Below are 24,841 nucleotides of genomic sequence, written 5' to 3'. Positions count from 1 at the left end.
AAAAAAAAAAAAAAAAAAAAAAAAAATTTAGTAGAGACGGGGTTTCACCGTGTTAACCAGGATGGTCTCGATCCCTGACCTTGTGATCTGCCTGTCTTGGCCTCCCAACGTGCTGGGATTACAGGCGTGATCCACTGGGTTGGCCTTGAAGGTTTTTTTGTTTGTTTGTTTGAGACAGTGTTTTGCTCTTGCTGGAGTGCAATGGTGCCATCTCGGTTCACTGAAACCTCCGCCTCCCGGGTTCAAGTGATTCTCCTGCTTCAGCCTCCCAACTAGCTGGGATTACAGGCACCCGCCACCATGCCCAGCTCATTTTTTTGTATTTTTAGTAGAGATGGGGTTTCACCATTTGACCAGGCTGGTCTCAAACTCCTCACCTCAGGTGATCCTACCGCCTCAGCCTCCCCCAGTGTTGGGATTACCGGCGTGAGCCACCGTCCAGCCTGGATCAGGAGTTTGATAAGTGAGGGTAGGGACAGAGGCTAGGTAGATGTCCCCCAGAGTGAACAGTGGGTGATGCCCAGAAACTCCACAAGTCTCAGGTGAGAGAGAGAGATTTGAAGGGCTGAGGCTGTGAGTTGGGTGGCGAAGTATGCCCCTGCAGAGGTCGGGGTCGGGCCGCATTGGGCAGGGCCTTATGGGCTGGGAGCTAGTAGGATTTTCCTTTGGAAGAGGCGGCTCTACGTGAGCAGGGGCAAGGGCAGGGAGTCCAGTAGGAAGGACGCTACTGTGGGCGGCCGAAGGTGGCGTGAGGGTCGGGTGGGTCAGGTCGGCGGGGCCCGCCGCGGGGGCCGTGGGGGAGGGGTCAGAGGGTGGTAAGCTCGGGGGTCGTCTCGCGGGGCCCAGCGGCTCTGATTCCGCACCCCCCCACCCCCGAGCTGGAGGCTAGTAGGAGGCGTATTCAGAGGACGAGCCACGTGAGGGAGAAGAGTGGAGATAGACAAGTAAGATGGGCTCCGGGGTTTTCTGATAGACAAAAAAATAGTAAAGCCAAGTAGATAAGTAATCTGAAGCAGTGGAGAAGAAAGTGAAAGAAACGTTAGGAGCAAATAAGTAAACGGCTTGCGTAGAGGAACACCCAGGAGGTGAGATAGTCAGAATAAGTTAAAATGAAGGGACTTGGCTAAAGCACCCAGTGTACAGGCCCAAAAAGGCAAGCGGGGCAGGCGCGGCGCGGGAGGGTGGGTGTGGGTGTTCTTCCTGCCGAGGACGTAGCAGCCCCTGGGGAAGGACCGAGAATCCCCAGCTGCCTCCAACAGAAGAGGCTGGGCTAGAGGGCCCAGGGCTGGGACGGGACCTTCGCGGGGGTCCGGTTTCCAGGGTCGCGGAGAAGTTGGATGCAGACGCTGGAAATGGGAAGGAGGTATCCGGGGATGGCAGGAGGCCCTGGGCAAGTGGCTTCCGCAGTCCTGGGCCGGTCCGGCCTGCCCTGCCCTGTCCAGGGCGCAGAGCAAGGACACCCCGCGACCCATCTCACAGAGCCCTAAAATAACCCCTAGGTGGAAGTGTGTTTCCCCCATTTTACAAATATTGCATCTGGGGCTCAGAGAGGGCGGTCTCTCACCCGACGTCACACAGGAATCGGGCCCGCCCCCAGGCCGTGGAGCCAGTAGGAGTGCCCCCGCCTAGGGGTCTTCCCGCCACCAGGGCTCCCGCTCTGGGAGGAGCCGGCCCGAGCCCCTCCCGCTTTCCGCCCCCGAGGGGCGGCCCGGGGGGGCGGGCGGAGGAAGTGAGCGCAGCGGGGAGGAATGCGAGCGGGCGGGGCGTGTCGGCCCGGGGCAGCGGGGACAGCTGCGGGCGGCCAGGACGGCGGGTGCGGCGGGGCTGAGTGTGCGCGATGCCTCACTTCACCGTGGTGCCGGTGGACGGGCCGCGGCGCGGCGACTATGACAACCTCGAGGGGCTCAGTTGGGTGGACTACGGGGAGCGCGCGGAGCGGGAGGACTCGGACGGTGAGGGCGCGTTCTGAGGGGCCGTGGCGGGGCAGCGGGGCCTGCCACCCGGGGCCGCCATCCCGGGCCCGCGCCCGCACTTATCCCGGGACCTTGCGCGCACACGTCGGTGTGGACTCAACTTTCTTTGGTCCGCGCCGCAGCCACTGGCTCGTCGCCCCGCGCGCGCAGACACGATTTTCCTCGGCCCCCGGCGCCCGCGCCCGGCCACTTTCTCCACCCCAGCTCCTCCCCTGTGGGCCGCGGGCGGGGGCTGCAGACGTGGCCGCCCAGGGAGGCCAGCCGGCCGGGGCGCCCGGCTTGGGGACAGGGCCGAGACCCCATCTCAGGCCCTTCCCGGCCTTTCACCTTCGGTGAATCCCACATCCTCTTCTCGCCTCGGTTCCCCACTTGAGATTCAGCGCCTTGCCTGTGAGACGACCCTCTGCCCAACTACCCAAACCCCTCCGTGTGCCTCTCTGCGCCAACCTGCACTCTGGCCAGAGTGTACCCACTGGGGGTCTATGGGTAACTGCCTGTGAGTGCGCCCGGTGTAGATCTATAGGGACAGTGGGCCTCTGTGAAGCACTCAACACGGAGCCAAACGTTTAATCTCCAGCATCACCCGTGGGATAAGTACGGCTACTCCCAATTAGGAAGCAGTGAAGGGAGGGGTGGCGGTTATGTAACTTGCCCAGGGGCAGTCAAGCCTGGGTGTGAGATTCCAGCACCTTAACTCTTTAACCTAGGTGCCAGGGCCCAGAGGTAAGCCCCATCTCCCTCCTCCTTCCTTCCAGGTGCCTGCCTCTCTCCACAGCCCTTTCTCCATCTCCTACCCCAAGAGGCCCCCTTGTTAAGGCCTATCCTTGGAGTGCAAACACGGCTGAGGACGTGTGTCTGTGTATGTAGTGGCCTATGCATGTGTAATTGTGCTTGTATAAGTGTGTGGCTGTGGGTATCACAGTGTGAAGTCTGGTTCAGGTCAGGGCATTCTCACAGCCCCTGTTTCCTGCAGGGTTGACAGTGATGAGGATGGTGATTTGACTGATGACAAATGCCTGTGATATGTGTGACCAATCATGATGGAGATATGTAGGAAGTGTGTGGTTGACACTTGCCAGGTGACATGATCTGGACCTCTGATCTGTCTGTGATGATGACTGAGGTGATCCATGCTTGATGTAAATTATGGCTATGTGTGTGTATCACTTGACTGCCATGTGCAGAGGTAGCACAGGACAGTGGCATGGGCTGCTGGACATTGCAGAGGTTTTATAGGCTTGACAGCTGTGTGAGTGCCCCAGCCTCCATGCCCTTATCTGCCCCTAGCTTGATTCAAGTGGTCAAAGCAAAAGCCAGCATCCCTGCTTTCCTAACCCTGGGAGGACCTCTCTCCCTAGAGGGTGGACTGGGCTGCATCCCCAGGATCAGCCTGGACCAGTGGGCAGGCAGAGAGCTGAGCCTAGCTGCTGGCCCCGCCTTGGCCACGCCTTGGCCCCTACAGGGTGACTGGAGGGACCTGGAGCTACATTGGCTGAGTCCTGCTAGATCCCCGCAAGCTAGGCCAGCTCCTCCCACTACCTCCCTTCCTCTTTCTCCTCCTCTTACTCCTTTTCAGCCAGACCTTGGCTGTCTGCAGGATGGGGGACATCCTGAGCCCCGGTGAGTGATTTTGATCCTTGATGGGGACTGCAAAGGGTCAGAGGGCACAAAGCACAGTGAGCCTCAGATCCATCTCCTGCCCCTTCCGCAGCTCAGTGCCCACACCTCTGCTCTGGGAGGCCTAGATGGGCTTGCTCATCCCGCCTTGGCCTGTGGGCAGGGGGTAGGGAGGTCCTGGAGGGGGCACCTCAGGCAGATATCCATGTGCACAGGAATCAGGAGGGTCACCTGGATCCCCACCTGCCACTGGTGCAGACACAGTTGCTGGTGGAAACACAATTGTGTAGCTCACAGGCAGTCCCTAGGCCTAGGCCATACTCAGATTTACTGGGGATCTCAAGTGGTGTCTGAGCAGCTTCGGCCTGGCAGGCATGTCCAGACCTGCCCTGGAATTTTTGAAATGGCTGAGGCCAGAACAGGAGGTCTGAAGCTGAGGGCAGTACAGACATCCAGGCACTGCTTAGACCCTTACATTCCCACAAGCCCTTGGGAGCTTTGGAGGAACCCCGAGGAGTGCCCGCTGGGTGTCTGGCACTAATTGTCCCTTTTCTAGTGCATCTGGGCAGTTGGAAAAACAAGTGTTACCATCTCCACTTCATAGAAGAGGAAACCAAGGCCACACAGGGAGTAAGCAGGTTTCCCTGGGTCACACGGGGGAAGGGCCGGGAATCCAAGCCAGTCTGCCGCAGTCTGAACGTGCAGAGGCCTGGCTGTACATACCCTGGCCAAATTGCAGCACTCTTCTCTATGTTTAAAGATTGTGCTGCATAGATGGACTGGAGTCTGTAGTAGTAACGGAACCTGCAGCCCAGCCCCCACCTGGCTCTGATGGACCCTGGGACCCAGATGTGGCCTTCTGCCTGGGTGGCCTTGCCTCTGAACATCTCTGAACTTCACTCTTGTTGTCCCTAAAAGGGAGTAAATGCTGTCTACTGGAATGTTGTTGTGAGAACTAGAGACAACTTTTGGAAGGGCCTCGAGCCATCCTAGAGTGATGGCTGAAGGGACAAGGGATAGGCTAGGTCTTAGAGGACCATTTACAGGCATTTGTAGGGGAGCTGCTGTGTGCCCAGCTATATGTTTTCTGGATAGCAATACAGTCTCCCCAGAAAGACTAGGCAACAGTGATGGGGCAGGCTGCAGTACGTGAGTTTAGAATAAATTATAATTGATTTCCAGCCAACTTCCACAAAAGAATCAGAAGCAATAGCCAACAAAAGAGTCTCCCCAAGTGATTGTTACTCTCAGGAAGATCGAAAACCATGCAGAGGAAGGGGGCAAGGACTCTGAGATGAGACAGATGGTGACTTTATCTAAAGAGTAAATTTAGCTTGGAGATTCCTGGCAGCCAAAGCAGAAAGAGAAGTAAGATGAGCTGTATAGCTGCCATTTTCTGACAAAATGAAGCATCTGATTTATCAAAGGGAGACACTTTTTTTTGTCACAAAAATCCAAGAGTAATTTTCAAAGGCTTTTCACTAAAGGGCCATTAATGTCATTAATGTAAGGGGCAGAGTGTTACTGGGTTTTCAGATTTTTCTTGGGACTCCTGATCCTGAACAAGCATGGAGGGCACAGCAGATATCATAGAGTGTCCAAAGAGCTACATGACCTCACCTGGCTTTAATATGACATGGTGGACTATCTTGACCTCTGGCTGCCTTTGTCCACTGCAGTCCTGGCTCCCATTTTTCTCCCTGCTCAGTCCGACACCCACCGGTCCGACGACTTTCTTAGGCGACCCTAGAAGGCTCCTGGCATCCACTTCTGCTCTCCACGGCCTAGGGCTTGCCCCGCCTCCCGGCATGCCCTGGGCTGCCCTGCAGGATGCCGCCGCGCAGTGCATAGTGGGGTAGCCAGCCAGCCACCTTCGGGCCATGGCAGCCGAAGGTGCACTGTGGGGCTTCGTGTATCTGGAGGGCACTGCCTGGGCGGTCCCTGAGGACACCGAGCCCTTGGTATCCTGCACATTGGGTACTCCGAAGGCTGGGAAAGGGACTGGGGCGGGGAGGGGATCTGGGGGCGGGTCAAAGGCTAGCCCCGCCCACCAGCAGGCCCCGCCCCTCAGTGTCCACACGTGCTTGTGCTAGGGTGCCTGCTCCCTCACCTGGATTCCCTTCACTGGAGGGAATGATGTCCCAGGTTTTGGTCACTGGCCACTCTCTGGCTATCTCTGGTCCTTCAAGGGCATTGGCATGGTGCGATGTGGAAACTGAGTTCCAACCTGGTGACACTGCAGCTCCAAAGTGCTCCACAGAAACGATGTTTTGGGGACTGGCTTTCTGGGAAGGGGCACAGGCTGGGGGGGCTCAGGAAGCAGGCCCTGATTGTCCCTCTCTCTTCACAGGACATGGCAACCACAGAGAGAGCAGCCCTTTTCTTTCCCCCTTGGAGGCTTCCAGAGGAAGTGACTACTATGACAGGAACCTGGCACTGTTTGAGGTAGCTGAGGAGCCATTTTGGGTCACAGGTTTGGCAGACAGAGGCTTTAGCTAAGCAGTCAGGCTGGACACGTGGCCCTCCTCTGTCTGGCTCTTCCTCTCATTTCCTCTTGTCTTCCTGGCTCTCATGGCAGCCAGGCTGCAGTTCCCTTGGCCCTTTCAACTGAAACTGCCTTCCCAGAGGCCACTCACAACCCCACCCCCATTGCTACCTCCAGGACTGTTCACCTCTGACTTCCTTACAACCCCTCAGCAAGGAAACACCCGCTTAGGATTTCCCAACTCAGGATTTCTCCTCTTCCCTCCAGTCCTGGTTCTTCTCCAAGTCCATAGTTCTTCGCTCTCCCGAGGATTCTTCCTTGTCCTTCTTGGTTGGCTCTTCCAGCTCTGTCTCCCTCTAGTTTCCCGAGTCCTGGTCCATTTGCAGCTTTAGGGGATACCTCTGTGGAAAGATTCCCAAATATCTGCCTCTGTACTTGAGTTTTATCTTCTTCAGACTCAAGCTGAGCAGTGAGATCTGGATTTAAAATGTAGTTTAAGCTCCTAAACTCTGACCCACGCATTCAGCCATTGTATGGCTGAATAATGGAGACTCCTTAATCTCTCTTTTTTTTTTTCTTTTCTCGTTGAGATGGAATCCACTCTGTTGCCCCAGGCTGGAGTGCAGTGACGCGATCTTGGCTCATTGCAACCTCTGCCTCCCAAGCTCAGTGATTCTTCTGCCTCAGCCTCCCGAGTAGCCAGGATTACAGGCGCCTGCCACCACGCCTGGGGAATTTTTGTATTTTTAGAGACGGGGTTTCACCCTGTTGGCCAGGCTTGTCTTGAACTCCTGACCTCTAGTGATCCTCCTGCTCGGCCTCCCAAAGTGCTGGAATTATCACTGTCAGCCACCACATCCGGCTGAGGCTCCTCAATCTCCACATGCCCCCAAGGGCCCTCATCTTCCCCTCTCACACCAAAGCAACTTCTCCCTGTGTGTAGGTCAGAAGGGAGCTGACAGAGAGGGAAAAGCTAAATGTGGGCAGGACGCAGGTGGAGGCACAGCATCGAGAAGGCTGCAGGAGCAGGGATCATCGCCTAGACCCCAGTGGGGCTGGGGAGCCTGAGCTCTGGGAGGCCTCCTGACCTGGGAAAGCAGCAAGGTTCTGCAGTGAAGGCCTTGGCCCAGCCCCGCCTGAGGATGGGCTGGAGGGTCAGGATCCCATCTCTGTGATTGACGTGGGTACTCGCAGGACTGGGGTCAGGGGAAGACCATCCAGGGAGATCAGGGTTTGAGCAGACAAGAGAGACTTCACTTGTCCCAGACATCACTCTTTTGCCCTCTTTTGTTCCCTGAGGTGACTCGGGTGACTTTTTTGTGGGGAGGGTAGGCGTGAGTCCTAGAGGTGCAGCCATAGCTGGGAGGTGGCTGCGCAGAGCAGGCAGGATGAAGTGTGCCATTGCCCGCCTGCCAGGCGTGTTCTTCCCTGCCCTCTCTCCCCTGAGGCAGGTGGTTTTCACAAATGGGCTGGCAGTGATTGTAGCCAAGGTGGGGTAGAGAAAAGCAGCCACGGGGCTGGGCCTTTTGAGTGCCACGTCCTGGGGTGTGGTGTCCACACCTGTCCAGTTGGATGGCTTGGGCTTCCCCAGGCAGGAACTGGGATCAGGCCCAGGCCTGTCTCAGGGCTTGGAACAAGGCCAGGGATCAGGCAGCTGGCTTCACACAGCTGGTACCCGCCTGGCCCAATGCCATCTTGCCCTGTGGCTCTGTTTACAGGAAGAGCTGGACATCCGCCCAAAGGTATCGTCTCTTCTGGGCAAGCTCGTCAGCTACACCAACCTCACCCAGGGCGCCAAGGAGCATGAGGAGGCTGAGAGTGGGGAGGGCACCCGCCGGAGGGCAGCCGAGGTGAGCTGAGTGGGGCAGCAGAGGGGCCACACCTGGGAAGACAGACACAGCACCATGGAATTGGCTGTTTCCCACATGGTGGTGAGCACACCAGGGGAAGTGGGTGCAAACCATGGTGAGCAGGGAGGATGGGCACTGAGTGCCTTGGCTCAGGAGGCTTTAAGAAGTGAGCTAATGAGAATCTCCCCAGGGACAGAGGGCCAGGGAGGCCCTCAGGAATGACGACGGGAGACACAGCTGCCTGTACTCAGCCTTTACTGTGTGCGAGGTACCACACCAGGCAGTGGGCCTGGGTTCTCACATGTCATCTGTTCAACAAAACCAAGAGGCAGGTGCTACTATAATCCCCATGTTTCAGATGAGGAAATAGTGTCAGGGACATTAAGGAACTTGTGTCAAGTGACTGAGCTAGACAAGATCAATGTGTAATGCTGGGAGATGGATTTGTGGATTTTATGGGAGACAGATTTGTGGGATATGTAACTACACAAAATGCCAGATCAGTGACATTGTGTAAGAGTGGCTAAGGGTGTTGCCCTTGGAGCCAGGAACCAGGTTGTCTCTCGGAGGTCATGCAATCCAGAGCAAGTCACAAACCCTCCTGCTACTCACAGTGTTGGCCCAAGGCTCCATTGGCAGAACCCTCCAACAACCCCCTGGGTTCCTTGAGTGCCAGGGTCGGGGGACATGTGTATGTGATCGGAGCCTGATGCTGCCTTATGGGGCTTCCCTGTCCCACTTTTTGGTCACTAATCCAGTTTTCTGGCCCTTCAGCCCTCCTCTCTTTGGCGTGACTGTTACCTCTTTGCCTAGCTCCTCTGTGTTATTGGGGCTCAGTGTAGCTGAGGGCTGGGGATTTTTCTACATTTTTCATTTGGAGGCTAGGGACCCTCCCTCTACATACTGACTCCCTGAGGTTTGGGAAGCAGCAGTGTTTTGGGAGGAGCTGAGGTCTGGCACTGGCTGTAGTATTCTCAGAGGTTGGCACAAGCAGAAGGAGCTCCTGGCTGGGATAAGCCAGGCCTGCAGCCTCACACCTGGTTGTGAGATTTGGGCTTCTCTGGGGTGGGGCCAGCAGAGAAGGTGGACCTCACTGAAGCATATCTCTCACCTTGCCCTTCAGAGAGGCAAACCAGCACGCAGACTTGACCCTGACCCTGTCCAGCCAGGTGCGATTTTGCTGGCATGTTCTGGACTAGATAGTGGAGAACCCTAACTGCATCTGGCCATGTCTGTCCAGCACTGCAGGAATGTCTCAACCTCTGAGAGTGCTCTGCCCACAGAGGGTGACAGGATCCTTAGGTCAGAGCCTCATCCCTGTCCCTTCAGGCCAAGCCAGGGAGCTGGTGGCGGGGAGTGAAGAGGCCCCTGAGAACAGCTAGTGCACATCTCAGCAGGAATGTGGGAGGGATGCCTGGGCCAGAGAAGACCCATCATCCCTTGGCCCAGTGGGGAACCCATGAGGATGCTTAGCTTAGCTATCCAGCTTACCTGGCCCCACGGTAAGGATGGGAGAGGGTGGCTGGGTGTCCTAGCTCCAATAGTTTTTCCATGGAAGAAAGAGGAGCCTTGGCCGGGTGCAGTGGCTCACGCCTGTAATCCCAGCACTTTGGGAGGCCAAGGCGGGTGGAGCACAAGGTCAGGAGATCGAGACCATCCTGGCTAATGTGGTGAAACCCCGTCTCTACTAAAGATACAAAAAATTAGCCGGGCATGGTGGCGGGCACCTGTAGTCCCAGCTGCTCGGTAGGCTGAGGCAGGAGAATGGCATGAACCCGGGAGGCGGAGCTTGCAGTGAGCCGACATTGCGCCACTGTACTCCAGCCTGGGTGACAGAGCGAGACTCTGTCTCAAAAAAAAAAATAGAAAGAGGAGCCGGGCCAAGTCTTTAAGGAGTCAGTAGGAAGCTAGGGATCTGGGGCTGCTGAGCCGTGGTCCTCACCCAGGGTAGGCCCAAGCAGGGGCCTCGGAAAAGGAAGGCTTGAAGCAGGAAGGGTGGGCCTCCAACCAGACGATGCCAAGACCCAAAGCAGCCTCTCCCCAGCAGCTTGTCCAGCTCCAGCTCCAGCTCCAGCTGTGGCCTGATGACCTTCTGAGGCTGCCAGAGGTTATTTGGGGATGCAGAAAGCATTTCCGGCCCGCCCTGCCCTTTCCCACACTGCCCTTTTCTTAGAGTGACTCAGCTTGGGATGGGGGTGGGACTGGGAGCTCTTGCCGTTGCTATTCCGTGGGTGGCATCCTCTGAGAAGGGCTCAGACAATGCCCAGATGAGGGGGATCCGTCCCCTGCACTGCTCTACGCAGGACAGGTTGAGGAGCCATTTGTTTTTGCTGAGACTTTTCTGAAGTCCTTTAGTTTGCTCACAGGTCCTGCCCCAGGTTAGGACCCTTCAGGAGGGGCATTAAGGAACTTGTCTAAGGTGACTCAGCTAGACAAGATGATGGCCATGGAGTTCTCTTCTCCCTAGCTTCTGGGCAGCACAGGCACTCTCTCGTGGGGCTTCCCTGTCTCTTCTCCCTGAATGATTTTCACTAATCCAGTCCTTTGGATCAGTGAGGAGGCTTTGTTGGAGCTCCAGTGGAAGCTGTCAGGGCCACGTTGCGGAGGCTGCACTCTTGGGGGCCCAGTGCCTCAAAAAGATGTCAGCCAGCCTCTGTGCTCTCAGCCTCTGCCCTGGCCTCCTGGCTGGCCCCTACTCTACCCTAAATTGAGAAAGCCTGCCTGGATTTGCATATTAGATCTTCCTCACCTGCCCTAAAGCCTGAGCACTTTCTCTGTAGGATTTTCCCAACAGGATGTCCCAGGGGCTTCCAAAACACCACTCACTGGGTTCAGAAGCACCTTTTGGGTACCTGCAGGGCCTGCTGGTGATAGAACCATAAACAAGCCAAGCCTGCCCTAATATGGTCACAAAACATACAAGTACATTCTGTTACCATGACCTGTAGTGACTACTGTGATAGGGAGTATCAGATGCCGAAGGACTGCGAGAGGGAGGACCAGCTCCACCTAAGGCAACCTGGGGACATCTTCCTGGGGGAGGTAACAGTTTCACTGAAGAGGAGTTTGCCAGGCCGTGAGGCAGGGCCGACTCTCCCAGGCAGAGTCCAGCACATTCTCAGGTTCGGAGAATCTGGGGGACCCATGTGGTCAGGGGCTGGGGCTAACAAGAGAGGTGATGGGACATGTCTGGTGGCCCAAGCCAAGGCGTTGGACTGCACACTGGATTACAAGACAGCACAGAGGGTTTTCAGCGTGGGTGATGAGATTAGACTTGCTTTCAGAGACCTACTCTAGCAGCAGAGTGGGCTGGAATATGGAGAGGTTGACAGGCTCAGGAGGGTACCACCCAGGTGCCTGAGGTTCAAGGGACTAAGGCTGGGACAAGGCAGGCGGATCTCAGGGCAGCAGGGAGACAGACTGGGTAGGAGTTAGTGTCTACCAGGACTGGAGTTGGGGGTTGAGGAGAGGCAGCGCCAGGGATGACTTCTGGGACTTTGCCTTGGGTGACTTAGGGCCTGCTGGGTGAGAAGGTGGAGATCTGAGACAAACCCCTCTTTCTAGAAGTTTAGCAGGAGAGAGGAAGGGAAGGAGGCAGTACCTTGAGAGAGAGTTAAGGTTCTAAAGCTCAATGTGGGTTTTTAAAAAGAATCAGGTTTTACACCTTCCCAGACTCAACTGTCTTCCTATATGAAAGTCAATAGAGACATCCTAGCTGTCACCCCTACCCGCTGTGTTCCCTGGGGCCCCATCAGGGGAGGGGGCCTGCTGAGTGACTAGGGCTGACCCTCCATGGTGCATCCCTCTGATGCTCTACTCGCCCCCTCCCTTCGTGTTCGTACAGGCGCCCAGCATGGGCACCCTCATGGGGGTGTACCTGCCCTGCCTGCAGAATATCTTCGGGGTTATCCTATTCCTGCGGCTGACCTGGATGGTGGGCACGGCTGGTGTGCTACAGGCTCTCCTCATCGTGCTCATCTGCTGCTGCTGTGTGAGTGTCCTGGCGTGGCAGGGGTGGGCTGGGCGTGGGCCATGGCTGCCGCCACAGAGCCCACTCAGCTGAGCCGCTCACCCAGGCCCTCCTTCCCACAGACCCTGCTGACGGCCATCTCCATGAGCGCCATTGCCACCAACGGTGTTGTTCCAGGTCAGTGAGCGCCACCCAAGGCCTGGTGGAAGATAAAAGGGCCCAGAATCTGCCTTGACCTACCTGGGAACCCCCATAGCACACCCCTGCCCCAAGCAGTTCTGTAGTGGGCTCCCAATCCCTGATGCCAGGACAGTGCCCACGTAGAAGCTTTACTGCTTGACAGAGCTGGAGAGTGCCATTGTGGTTTTTGTTAATGTAAAAGCAATACCAAAAAAAAAAAAAGGACAATGTATGTTTACTGTAAGAAGGTTTGAAAGTACAGAAAAGGCCGGGTGCGGTGGCTCACGCCTGTAATCCCAGCACTTTGGGAGGCCAAGGCAGGTGCATCACAATGTCAGGAGTTCAAGACCAGCCTGGCCAAGATGGTGAAATACCATTTCTACTAATAATACCAAAATTAGCCAGGCATGGTGGTGGGTGGCTGTAATCCCAGCTACTTGGGAGGCTGAGGCAGAGAATTGCTTGAACCCGGGAGGCAGAGGTTGCAGTGAGCCAAGATTGCGCCAGCTTGGGTGACAGAGCAAGACTTCATCTCAAAAAAAATAAATAAAAAAGTGCAGAAGAGTGTAGAATGGAAAAGTAAAAGCACCGATAATCCCACCATCCCGAGATCATTACTATTCGCCTTTTGGTATATATAGGTCTTAGGGTCTTATGAAGTATCGCACACGCACACTCTATTTATATAAATTATATATATTTCCCAAAAGTATATGTGTGTATGTATATCTATGCATTTATGTGTATGTGTTTACATGTGTACGTGTGTGTGTTTCCCAAGTGTTGAGAACAGTTTTTTGATTTTGGTTTTTCGGTGTGTTTTTTGAGACAGAGTCTTGCTTTATTACCCAGGCTGGAGTGCAGTGGCATGATCTCAGACCACTGCAACCTCCACTTTCCAGGTTTAAGCAATTCTTTTTTTTTTTTTTTTTTTGAGACGGAGTCTTGCTCTGTCACCCAGGCTGGAGTGCAGTGGCTGGATCTCAGCTTACTGCAAGCTCCTCCTCTCGGGTTCACGCCATTCTCCTGCCTCAGCCTCCCAAGTAGCTGGGACTACAGGCACCCACCACTTCGCCCGGCTAGTTTTTTTGTATTTTTTAGTAGAGACGGGGTTTCACCGTGTTAGCCAGGATGGTCTCGATCTCCTGACCTCGTGATCCGCCCGTCTCGGCCTCCCAAAGTGCTGGGATTACAGGCTTGAGCCACCGCGCCCGGCCTAGGTTTAAGCAATTCTAAGTGATTCTCATGCCTCAGCCTCCTGAGTAGCTGGGATTACAGGCAACCACCACATTTTTGTATTTTTAGTAGAGACGAGGTTTCACCATGTTGGCCAGGATGGCTTCGAACTCCTGACCTTAACTGATCCACCCACCTCTGCCTCTCAAAGTGCTGTGATTACAGGTGTGAGCCACTGCACCCTGCCGAAAATGATTTTTTGAAAACAGGACTCTCTGTGGTACACCACATAACCTAATTAATGTGATTATTCTCCTGCCTGTGGGTTCCACTTTTTCACCATTGTATACATTGTTGTCATGAACATCCTTGAACATGAATCTTTGTTCATGCCCCAGCAGTTCCCTTAGGAGAGGGTCCTGGAGGTGGATTACAGCATGAAAAAGATTGACTTTTCATTTATTTATTTTAGTATTTTTTTTTGAGATGCAGTCTCTGTTGCCCAGGCTGGAGTGCAGTGGCACGATCTCAGCTCACTGCAACCTCCGCCTCCTAGGTTCAAGTGATTCTCCTACCTCAGCCTCCCGAGTAGCTGGGATTACAGGCATGTGCCACCATGCTCTGCTAATTTTTGTATTTTTAGTAGAGACGGGGTTTCACCATGTTGGCCAGGCGGGTCTCGAACTCCTGACCTCAAGTCATCTGCCTACCTCGGCCTCCCAAAGTGCTGGGATTACAGACGTGAGCCACCGTGCCCAGCTGACTTTTTTTTTTTTTTTTTTTTTTTTGAGACAGAGTCTCACTCTGTCGCCTAGGCTGGAGTGAAGTGGCTCACTTCACTCTAATCTCGGCTCACTGCAACCTCTGCCTCCCAGGTTCAGATGATTCTCCTGCCTCAGCCTCCTCAGTAGCTGGGACTGTAGGCACTCACCACCACACCTGGCTAATTTTTTGTATTTTAGTAGAGACGGAGTTTCATCATGTTGCCCAGGCTGGTCACAAACTTCTGAGCTCAGGCAATCTGCCAATCTCGGCCTCCCAAAGTGCTAGGATTACAGGCGTGGGCCACTGCGCCCAGCCTTTTTTTTTAAATGTATATTTTTTATAATTTCCTCTTTTTAGTAGAGACAGGGTCTCGCCATGTTGCCCAGACTGGTCTGGAACCCCTGAGCTCAAGCAGTCCACTCACCTCAGCCTCCCAGAATGCTGGGATTATAGGCATGAGCCACCACGCCCAGCCAGATTGACTCTGAAAGAATTTCTTGATCCCTGTTTCCAGATTTTCACAAGAGACATTGTCTCAGCAGCAGATACAACCAGCAACATGAGATGACTTGTCCCCCTGTGCTTGTCACCCTGGGGCCTAGTCATGACTCTCTGAGTCTTGCAAGGGTGTTAGACTTTGGTAGAAGCACAGATTCAGGGCAGGACCTGTGGACACTCACCTGGTGGCAGGCCCTGTGGTGGGCCTTAGGGCCAAAAGACTGGATAAGACATAGTCCCTGCCCTGGTCTGGAGGGGTCAGACTAACAAAGGCACAGGCCTCAGGAAGGTGAGGCGGGCTGAGATGGGACACACCCAGCCAGAAGAGGCTGGGGGCTGTGCACAGAGCATTGGAGGACAGTGGCCACTCAGCCACTGCTGCAGACTAGAGCTGCTCCCACAAAGCAGTCATTTCCATGTTCCATGCTGGACATTCAAATCAGATGGGGATAGGATCGAATGCCAGCCTGGATGCTTACCCACCATGCAGCCTTGGGCAGGTTTCCCAGCCCCTCTACTCATCCATAAATGGGAAAAGCAGTCCCTGTCCTTCCGGGCGGTTGTGCAGGCTTGTCACAGGGAGACCCGTTGAAGAAGAACCAGCCTTGACCTATGCACATTTTCATTTCTCTGCTGTAGCTGGGGGCTCCTATTTCATGATTTCTCGTTCACTGGGGCCAGAATTTGGAGGTGCTGTGGGCCTGTGCTTCTACCTGGGAACGACATTCGCAGCAGCCATGTACATCCTGGGGGCCATCGAGATCTTGCTGGTGAGTCAGGCTAAGCCCTGGCCAACTCTGGCCATGTCCAGACAGTCCCTTTGGACTCTAAATAGAAGTTCCAGGCTGTTCATCCCCACACCTCTGGCCACCGCCTGGGCATTATAAAGTAGAAAGCCTCTTCAAGAGACAAAGACCTTTGCTCAGGCTGGTTTTTCTTTCACTTCCATGCCAGTTTGGGTCAGGCAAGAAAGAGGCCTGGCCGCCTTCACCTCGGCCCTGGATGTTCCATCCACCTGGGCACCATGGCAGCCATGGCAAGGGTTCCAGGAACTGTTGTATTTAGCTCAGTGACAGATCTTGGTGGTGATGCAGGCTTCCTTCTGGGCTTGTGTGGGCTCTGGCTAGCTCTGTGTCCCCTGGGGCTCTGTGCCAGGGCACTTCAGAGCCACCTTCTCCTTGTCCTTCAATCAGGATAAGCAGCCACAGGACCCTGCTGGAGGTTGGTGCCCGCTCCATGAGCCCCATGGGAGCTCTGTCAGCCTCAGCTTCTCATTCCCCAATTAACTGCCGCAGCAGTGGGAGAAGAGGCAAGGAGCTGCGGGAGGCATGGGGTGACAAGTGCCTGCCCCTGGGGATCCAGAGGGTAGGAGGTACCTAGAGGGACTGCCTGGCTGCTTTTGCCTCCAGGTCCTCTACCTGCAGCATGGACCCTGCACCTTCTGATTTTGGGGGGCTTTGGTTTGTTTTCGTTTTTTATATCCTTTCTACATTCGTTATGTGGGATTTGTCCCTTTTCCTGTTTATGTATTCAGCCATGTCATTATATCTGAATGGACTTCTGGATATTTACTTTATTCTTTGGGTTGTAATCCAATACTATTATTATTTATTTTCGTGCTCAAACTGTTCCACTTTGGCTATTTAGTGATTCAGGTTGGCATCTATGTTCGGATCCTTTTTGTTTGCTTGTTTTTACATAATAGCTTTATTAACATATAATTTACATACCATGCAATTCCCATGCCAATTTACATACCATTGGAAGTGTACAATTCAATGTTTTATAGTATATTCACAGAGTTGCGGTCAATTCTAGAACATTTTCATCATCCCCAGAATCCCCTTAGCAGTTACTCTCCATTCGCTGCCAGCACTGGCAACCAGGAATCTGCTTTCTGCCTCGGGATTTGCTTATTCTGGACATTTCATATAAACAGAATCATATAATATGTGGCCTTTTGTGACTGGCTTCTTTTAGGTACTCTTATTTTTTATTTTTTGAATTTATTTATTTATTTATTTATTTATTTTGAGACGGAGTCTCACTCTGTTGCTTAAGCTGGAGTGCAGTGGCGTGATCACAGCTCACTGCAATTTCTACCGCCTAGATTCAAGCGATTCTCCTGCCTCAGCCTCCCGAGTAGCTGGGATTACAGGCTCACGCCACCATGCCCAGCTAATTTTTTGTGTTTTAGTTTCAACAAGTTGCCTGGGATTGTCTCGAACTCTTGAGTTCAGGCAATCCTCCCGCCTTGGCCTCTCAGAGTGCTGAGATTACAGGCGTGAGCCATTGCGCCCGGCCTATTCATTTATTTTTTTGATGGTCTCACTTTGTCGCCCAGACTGGAGTGCAGTGGCGTGATCTCTACTCACTGCAACCATCGCCTCTGAGACTGAAGTGATTCTCCTGCCTCAGCCTCCGGAGTAGCTGGGATTACAGGCGTGCACCACTACCACCAGTTTTTGCACCACTAATTTTTGTATTTTTAGTAGAGATGGGGTTTCACCATATTGGCCAGGCTGGTCTCAAACTCCTGACCTCAAGTGATCCACTGCCTGAGCCTCCCAAAGTGCTGGGATTATAGACGTGAACCACAGCGCTGGCCTATTTTTTATTTTTTTTTTGAGACGGAGTCTCCCTCTGTCACCCAGGCTGGAGTGCAGTGGTGTGATCTCTGCTCACTGCAACTTCTACTTCCTGGATTCAAGCGATTCTCCTGCCTCAGCCTCCAGTAGCTGGGATTACAGGCATGTGCCACCACGCCCAACTAATTTTTGTATTTTTAGTAGAGATGGGGTTTCCCCATGTTAGCCAGGCTAGTCATGAACTCCTGACCTCAAGTGATCCCTTTACCTCGGCCTCCCAAAGTGCTGGGATTACAGGCCTGAGCCACTGCGCCCAGCCTCTTTTAGGTACTCTTAAAAAGAAAACCAAAATGACAAGTTTCACTTTCCAAATAAGAAGATAAAACCCTCCTTATCCATCTTCTTGTTTCAGACCTACATTGCCCCACCAGCTGCCATTTTTTACCCATTGGGCGCTCATGACACGTCGAATGCCACTTTGAACAATATGCGTGTGTATGGGACCGTTTTCCTGACCTTTATGACCCTGGTGGTGTTTGTGGGGGTCAAGTATGTGAACAAATTTGCCTCACTCTTCCTGGCCTGTGTGATCATCTCCATCCTTTCCATCTATGCTGGGGGCATCAAGTCTATATTTGATCCTCCCGTGTTTCCGTAAGTAACCCAGGAATTTATCTGGGCATTGCATGGACATCCCTCTCATGTAGCCAGCCTTTGATGCCCTAGATCCCAGAGACTGCAGGGTGAGCACAAGCAGGGGCCTCAAGCTGAGCAGGTGCCAATGCTTCTGTCCCTCACAGGGTATGCATGCTGGGCAACAGGACCCTGTCCCGGGACCAGTTTGACATCTGTGCCAAGACAGCTGTAGTAGACAATGAGACAGTGGCCACCCAGCTATGGAGTTTCTTCTGCCACAGCCCCAACCTTACCACCGACTCCTGCGACCCCTACTTCCTGCTCAACAATGTGACCGAGATCCCTGGCATCCCCGGGGCAGCTGCTGGTGTGCTCCAGGGTGGGTCCTCCCTCCCATCCTCCTGCTCTCGAACCCACAGGCTGAGCAGGGGTGCAGAGCACAGAGCTGTCCTTGTGCGGCCAGCTTGGGAATGGGGGCAGGACTGGCCGCCTTCCCAGCCCAGCAGTGTCCTCCCAGCCTGGCTCCTGGCAGCCGAGTTTGGAGTGAGTGAAGCCTGTCTGGCCAGCATCCAAGGCCTGCAGCAGCCTGTCTTCCCTAGCCACCAGCCCCTGACACTGCCTGGGGATGTTCCCACAGGATCCATAAAGGCCTTTGTGTGAGGCGGGCAGTAGGGGGCTCTGGGTGATGGTGGTTCAGCCACCTTTGTCTGTTGACTTCTAGCTGGGCAGCTCCTTCCCTGTGGTCAGGGTAGCCCTGTGGCTGACACTGCAGTCATTGAGCTGAAGCTGTCTCCTGAGTCCCCAAAACTGCCCTGCATCTGCAGCCTCTGGCTAGGCTGCCCCAAACTGCCCAGGGTAGTCGGGGGCGGCTGTGGTGGTGACACAGCTACCCCTGCAGAAAACCTGTGGAGCGCCTACCTGGAGAAGGGTGACATCGTGGAGAAGCATGGGCTGCCCTCTGCAGATGCCCCGAGCCTGAAAGAGAGCCTGCCTCTGTACGTGGTGGCCGACATCGCCACATCATTCACCGTGCTGGTCGGCATCTTCTTCCCTTCTGTGACAGGTGAGCCCCGCCTGCCTACCCACCCATCCCTGTCCCCAATCCCGGGGAGCCCCTGAGGGAGTCTCATCTGTTTTTGGAGGTATCATGGCTGGCTCAAACCGCTCTGGGGACCTCCGTGATGCCCAGAAGTCCATCCCTGTGGGGACCATTCTGGCCATCATTACAACTTCCCTCGTGTGTATCCTTTCCCAGGCCTGGGGCAGGTTGGGCAGAGGACGGGAGGCGCTTGGCCTGTGCACATCGCCAGCTCACATACACATACACCCCACACACTCATATATAGCTCCCCTTCTCATGCACACATACACATACACATACATACCATGATACTCCCAGTCCTTGCGGTCTGGCTGGAGTGGGGGCACGTGGTCCTGTTCAGGGACAGTGGGGTGGCGGAGGCCGAGTTTTCCTTGATGCCACCACAGACTTCAGCAGTGTGGTTCTCTTTGGCGCCTGCATCGAGGGTGTGGTTCTCCGGGACAAGTGAGTGAGCTGGGCCCCTCTCTGTAGCAGCGGCTGGGCTTTGGCCTGCCTTCACACCAGCCCCCAACCCTGTGGGTGGTCCTCAGGCTGCTGGCTACCTTTGGTGGTCTGTGTTGTCCTTCCGGATCCCTGACATCCCTCACTCTGGTGGCCCCTGCAGGTATGGCGATGGTGTCAGCAGGAACTTGGTGGTGGGCACACTGGCCTGGCCTTCACCCTGGGTCATTGTCATCGGCTCCTTCTTTTCAACATGTGGTGCTGGCCTCCAGAGCCTCACGGGGGCACCGCGCCTATTGCAGGCCATTGCCAAGGACAACATCATCCCCTTCCTCCGGGTGAGCCCTTCTGCACTCCCCATGGCCTGGCTGCTCCCAGGCCCTCGCCCAGTTGGGGAGAGAGATAGGGAACACAGATGCAGTGTGTCCTGTCCTCAGTAGCCCTGGGGCCAGGCGGCCATCCATGAGGAGCTACTGAGAAGTGCCCTGGGCTGACACTGCCCTGGGCCTGGAGCTGCCTGGACCCAGAATCTTCATGGCCTGTTTAGGGCTCATCCAAAGGAGAGAGGCCTGGGGAGGTGGAGTCAGGGAGACTGGTGACACCCACAGGGATAGTCACAGAGGCGGCCTAAGCCCCCAAGGAGGGCCCTGGGGGTGAGGGAGGCCAGGCTGGGGTCTGGGGCCCAAGGTGTGTCATGGAGGTGACAGGGCCAGCTTCCTTCCTGGTGCACACAGGTATTTGGCCACGGGAAGGTGAATGGTGAACCCACATGGGCACTCCTCCTGACAGCACTCATCGCCGAGCTGGGCATCCTCATCGCCTCCCTTGACATGGTGGCCCCCATCCTATCCATGTGAGCTGGGGCTGGGCAGGGCAGGGGGATGTTCTGGGAAAGGGTCCCTGAACCCCAGCACCTCCCCGTGGCTGTGTCTGGTATTGGGGGCGCAGCTGGGAGATGTGGCAGGCTGCATGGGGAGATGTGGCCTGGCAGGGCTCAGCCCACCCCTGCATTTAGAAGCAAGCCTGGCACCTATGCCAAAGCTATAAAGTGACCAACAGGTCCACACTTCCCTGAGAGAGCCCCCAAAGCAGGTGGCTGGCAGACCTCTCCCCTGGACAGGGCAATCACCACGTCCCTCATGTCCCCTTGAAGCCACTGCTGCCCCTTCCATCTGTTGTTGTTTTTTTGTTTTGTTTTGTTTTGAGACGGAGTCTCACTCTGTCACCCAGGCTGGAGTGCAATGGCGTGATCTTGGCTCACTGCAACCTCCGCCTCCTGGGTTCAAGCAATTCTCCTGCCTCAGCCTCCTGAGTAGCTGGGATTACAGACATGCACCACCATGCCCAGCTAATTTTTTGTATTTTTAGTAGAGATGAGGTTTTACCATCTTGACCAGGCTGGTGTCGAACTCCTGACATCAGATGATCCACCTGCCTCCTTCCTTCCTGTGCTCCCATCCTCAGCTGCCTTCCCGGAGGGCTGATGCAGCCAGCTCTGCCCATGCCTGGGACTCCCACACCCACCACAGTGACTCTTAACTGTCTCTGATTGGGTGCATTCAAATGGTCCGGCTCATCTTGCATCCTCCCCTTCATGCATGGCAGCCCCTCATCCAGCTGGTCACCCAGGCCAGAGGCCTGCGTGTGGCCTAGAGTCTCCAGGCACTGAGCTCTTCCTAACACCCCTGTACCACCCTCCAGCTCTGCCCTGTTACTCCCTTTCCTACCTCCTCCGCTGGCGAACCCTTGCCCATCCTCTGCAATCTCCAAGGACTCTTCCACAGTAGTCTCATCACCTCAGGCCATGAAAGTGGCAGCAATGAGGTTGAGAAGAACTGGCCAAGCCATGCAGGGCAGGGCCAGTCCCAGCTTGATGTCAGGCCCCTGGCTGCCAAGGTGGCCGCTCTTCACCAACCGTCCCCTGTGCCACAGGTTCTTTCTGATGTGCTACCTGTTCGTGAACCTGGCCTGTGCAGTGCAGACACTCCTGAGGACCCCCAACTGGCGGCCCCGGTTCAAGTACTATCACTGGTGAGCCACGCCTCTGACACGGGAGGCCCTGGGGAGGCCAGGAGCTTCATTCTGGATGAGGCCTGGGCTTCCCGGGTAGGTAGGTCTTGATGAAACACTGTAGGGAGGGAGTTTATGGGGCTGGGGAGGAACTGGACCTGGGTCTCCCACCCAGTGACCTGACCACCCACCGGGGACCTCCCACCTGGGACCTGACAGGGCCGCCAGGGCATGGGCCAGGCTGTGGCCGGGGGCCCTCCTGGTCCTGCCCTGACTCTGCCCTCCCCTCTGGCCCAGGGCGCTGTCCTTCCTGGGCATGAGCCTCTGCCTGGCCCTTATGTTTGTCTCCTCCTGGTACTATGCCCTGGTGGCCATGCTCATCGCCGGCATGATCTACAAATACATCGAGTACCAAGGGTGAGTGAGCGCTGCCACCTGGCCTCTGCCGGCAGCCTGCACTGCCCTGAGGGGGCCCAGCCGAACAGGCAGGGTGGTCTGACGTTGGGGTGGGCGGGGAGCTGGGCCACCGTGGGTGCCAAGACTGGGGACTGTAACTCAGGACCCGGGGTGGTCTTGAGGGGCAGAACCCCTCCATCTCGCATCCACATAGACAGAACCCCCTGGGCAGCACCAGGGGCTCACCAGCTGTGGTGGAATCTGCAGGGCTGAGAAGGAGTGGGGTGACGGGATCCGAGGCCTGTCCCTGAGTGCCGCCCGCTACGCGCTGTTGCGGCTGGAGGAGGGGCCTCCTCATACCAAGAACTGGCGGTGAGTTCCCACCAGACCCTGGCCAGGGCGCAGAGGTTCTCAGGGGTCGCTGTCGGGGTCAGAGGGTCGAGAGGTGTCAGCTCCCCGTCCTGGGGCTGCCAGGGGCACCCTCCTGGGCCATGCTACCCAAACCCGCAGGGACCATCACCCAAGAAGAGAAGAAGAGGAGGGGCTCCCTGGAACGGCCGGCCCTGGTCTCAGGCTCCCCCACCCGGCCACTGCAGGCCACAGCTGCTGGTGCTGCTGAAGCTGGACGAGGACCTGCACGTGAAGTACCCACGGCTCCTCACCTTCGCCTCCCAGCTCAAGGCCGGCAAGGGCCTGACCATTGTTGGTTCTGTCATCCAGGGGAGCTTCTTGGAGAGCTATGGCGAGGCCCAGGCTGCTGAGCAGGTACCTGCTTCGGGGGTGAGAGCTGAGCCAGACTACAGGAGTCTGGGCTGCAGCTGACGGAGGGGAAGGGCCCAATCTTGGCGAGCGTGACCAGCCAGGCAGCCAGCACTGCTGCCACCTGAGAGCTGGCACAAGGGGGGGCCGGCAGTCCCATCTTGAAAACTTGGGCTCCGGGTAGGCAGCTTGTTGCCCCCAGGCCCTCCTCCACCCCAAAGTCGTTTTGTTCCCAAGGGGCCTTGGGAGGGAGCCCAGAGGCGGGAAGCTGATGGCTTCCCGTTGGCCCTGGGTGTGTTCCCCACAGACCATCAAGAACATGATGGAGATTGAGAAGGTGAAGGGTTTCTGCCAGTTGGTGGTGGCCAGCAAGGTGCGGGAGGGGCTGGCCCACCTCATCCAGTCCTGTGGCCTGGGCGGCATGCGGCATAACTCTGTGGTGCTGGGCTGGCCCTACGGCTGGCGACAGAGCGAGGACCCCCGTGCCTGGAAGACCTTCATTGGTGTGTGAGGGCCTGGGGCCTGGGCTGAGCCTGGTGGGCAGGGGTGAAGTGAGGTGGCAGCGGCCGGAGGGCCACAGGCTGGTGGTCAGCCGTGCCCCTCCTCCCCAGACACCGTGCGCTGCACTACGGCTGCCCACCTGGCCCTGCTCGTGCCCAAGAACATCGCCTTCTACCCTAGCAACCACGAGCGCTACCTGGAGGGCCACATAGACGTGTGGTGGATCGTGCACGACGGCGGCATGCTTATGCTTCTGCCCTTCCTGCTGCGCCAGCATAAGGTGGGCTGGGGGGTGGGTGCAGGTGAGAGGGGCTAGGCCCTCGGAGGAGCGGCTGTGACCATATGGCCCACCCGGTCCCTTGCCTCAGGTCTGGAGGAAGTGCCGGATGCGCATCTTCACGGTGGCCCAGATGGATGATAATAGCATCCAGATGAAGAAGGACCTGGCCGTCTTCCTGTACCATCTGCGCCTTGAGGCCGAGGTGGAGGTGGTGGAGATGGTGAGCCCCCTGTCCTGCCCTGGCCCCGTGGATACCATGTCCCATGCAGCTGGGTCCTCACGGCCTACCCTCTCCCCAGCATAACAGTGACATCTCTGCATACACCTACGAGCGGACGCTGATGATGGAGCAGCGGTCGCAGATGCTGCGGCAGATGAGACTGACCAAGACTGAGCGGGAGCGAGAAGTCAGTGCCCTTTGTGGTACTGTGGCAGGGCGGGTGGCAGGGTCAGGCCTTTAGAGACCGCGTCGGTGGGTGTGGAGGAATCAGAACGACTCACCGCAGCCCTACCCAAGCCAGTGCTCATTTCCCGGAGGCAGGGTGGTCACATTGGGCCAGACAGGCCCCGTCCCCCTTTTCCTATGGGACCAAGGCTACCTCCTGCGATTGTCCCCAGGCCCAGCTGGTCAAGGATCGGCACTCGGCCCTGCGGCTGGAGAGCCTGTACTCAGACGAGGAAGATGAGTCTGCAGTGGGGGCTGACAAGATCCAGATGACATGGACCAGGGACAAGTACATGACTGAGACTTGGGACCCCAGCCATGCCCCTGACAATTTCCGGGAGCTGGTGCATATTAAGCCGTGAGTGCAGCAAAAACAGACCCAGTGGCGCTGGAATCTAGGGGTGGAGGTGGGGTGGGGCAGACAAGTGGTGTTAGGTGGACCAGGGGTGGGGACCCTCCTTGCAGGATGGCTTATGGTGACCTGTGATTGGCTGCACTACGTGTAGGGACCAGTCCAACGTGCGACGCATGCACACCGCTGTGAAGCTCAATGAAGTCATTGTCACGCGCTCCCACGACGCCCGCCTGGTTCTCCTAAACATGCCTGGCCCACCCAAGAACAGCGAGGGCGACGAGAACTGGATCCCTTTGTGGAGGGGCAGCAACTGGGAGGTGGGCAGCGTGGGAGGTCAGGCCAGCAGCTCCTCTCCCGGGCCCCCTGGGTGGGTGTGGCCCAGGTGGCCCTGGTTACCCATTGATTCTGTTGCTGCCTCCTTGACTTGAGGCCCTGCAGACATGGAGTTCCTCGAGGTACTGACCGAGGGCCTTGAGCGGGTGCTGTTGGTGCGTGGTGGTGGCCGTGAAGTCATCACCATCTACTCCTGAGCCCAGTGTCATCTTGTGGCCTGGAGTCGAGGTCTTGGCCAGGATATCACAAGCTGTGGTCTGGGGTAACAGCCTCTTCCCAGCACCCACTTGCCAGCCCTGCTTGCCTGGCCCTGTCCTGGACCCAGCTTTGCTAGGTCTCCTTGGAAACCAGGCCTGGGCCTCAAAATGGAGATGGATCCCAGGTCTTGTGGGACTGTGGGAGGTTTGGGGACTTTACTCTCTAGCACCCCAGTAGGCCTGTCCTGGCGAGAGAAGACTGGTTGGGGCCGAGTGGGGTTTGA

At 56.2% G+C, this 24,841-nt stretch overlaps 1 protein-coding gene across 6 annotated transcripts; it reads left to right on the top strand.

Annotated features, from left to right (window-relative positions):
* Positions 1-1,707: 1,707 nt before the first annotated feature.
* On the top strand, positions 1,708-24,557 carry SLC12A4 (solute carrier family 12 member 4). Of its 6 annotated transcripts, none has more exons than XM_025370217.1 (24): positions 1,708-1,952; positions 5,941-6,035; positions 7,794-7,925; positions 11,770-11,916; positions 12,018-12,072; positions 15,154-15,284; positions 17,515-17,756; positions 17,903-18,117; positions 18,637-18,801; positions 18,881-18,979; positions 19,227-19,284; positions 19,445-19,619; positions 20,016-20,134; positions 21,214-21,312; positions 21,589-21,708; positions 21,955-22,059; positions 22,284-22,452; positions 22,754-22,949; positions 23,058-23,227; positions 23,316-23,429; positions 23,527-23,634; positions 23,846-24,030; positions 24,179-24,314; positions 24,468-24,557. In XM_025370217.1, exons 1-24 carry the CDS (start codon positions 1,838-1,840, stop codon positions 24,555-24,557), a joined length of 3,240 nt encoding a protein of 1,079 aa, XP_025226002.1. In that variant the 5' UTR covers positions 1,708-1,837. The 6 variants fall into 6 exon arrangements, with proteins under 6 accessions (XP_025226002.1, XP_025225999.1, XP_025226004.1 ...); XM_025370214.1 differs by having other exon boundaries at positions 23,316-23,447; XM_025370216.1 differs by having other exon boundaries at positions 1,838-1,958; positions 23,316-23,447.
* Positions 24,558-24,841: the final 284 nt, after the last annotated feature.

Source organism: Theropithecus gelada, chromosome 20 (assembly GCF_003255815.1).
Source record: "Theropithecus gelada isolate Dixy chromosome 20, Tgel_1.0, whole genome shotgun sequence".
NCBI classification, from domain to species: domain Eukaryota; kingdom Metazoa; phylum Chordata; class Mammalia; order Primates; family Cercopithecidae; genus Theropithecus; species Theropithecus gelada.
This window is presented reverse-complemented; position numbering and strand designations above follow the sequence as displayed.

Bases quoted from the DNA above. Each gene is read 5' to 3' on its own strand.
- SLC12A4 (XM_025370216.1), top strand. From the start codon at position 1,838: ATGCCTCACTTCACCGTGGTGCCGGTGGACGGGCCGCGGCGCGGCGAC. The intron at 17,757-17,902 runs GTAAGTAACCCA...TGTCCCTCACAG, and splicing joins TTTGATCCTCCCGTGTTTCC to GGTATGCATGCTGGGCAACA. The intron at 23,228-23,315 runs GTGGGCTGGGGG...CCCTTGCCTCAG, and splicing joins TCCTGCTGCGCCAGCATAAG to GTCTGGAGGAAGTGCCGGAT.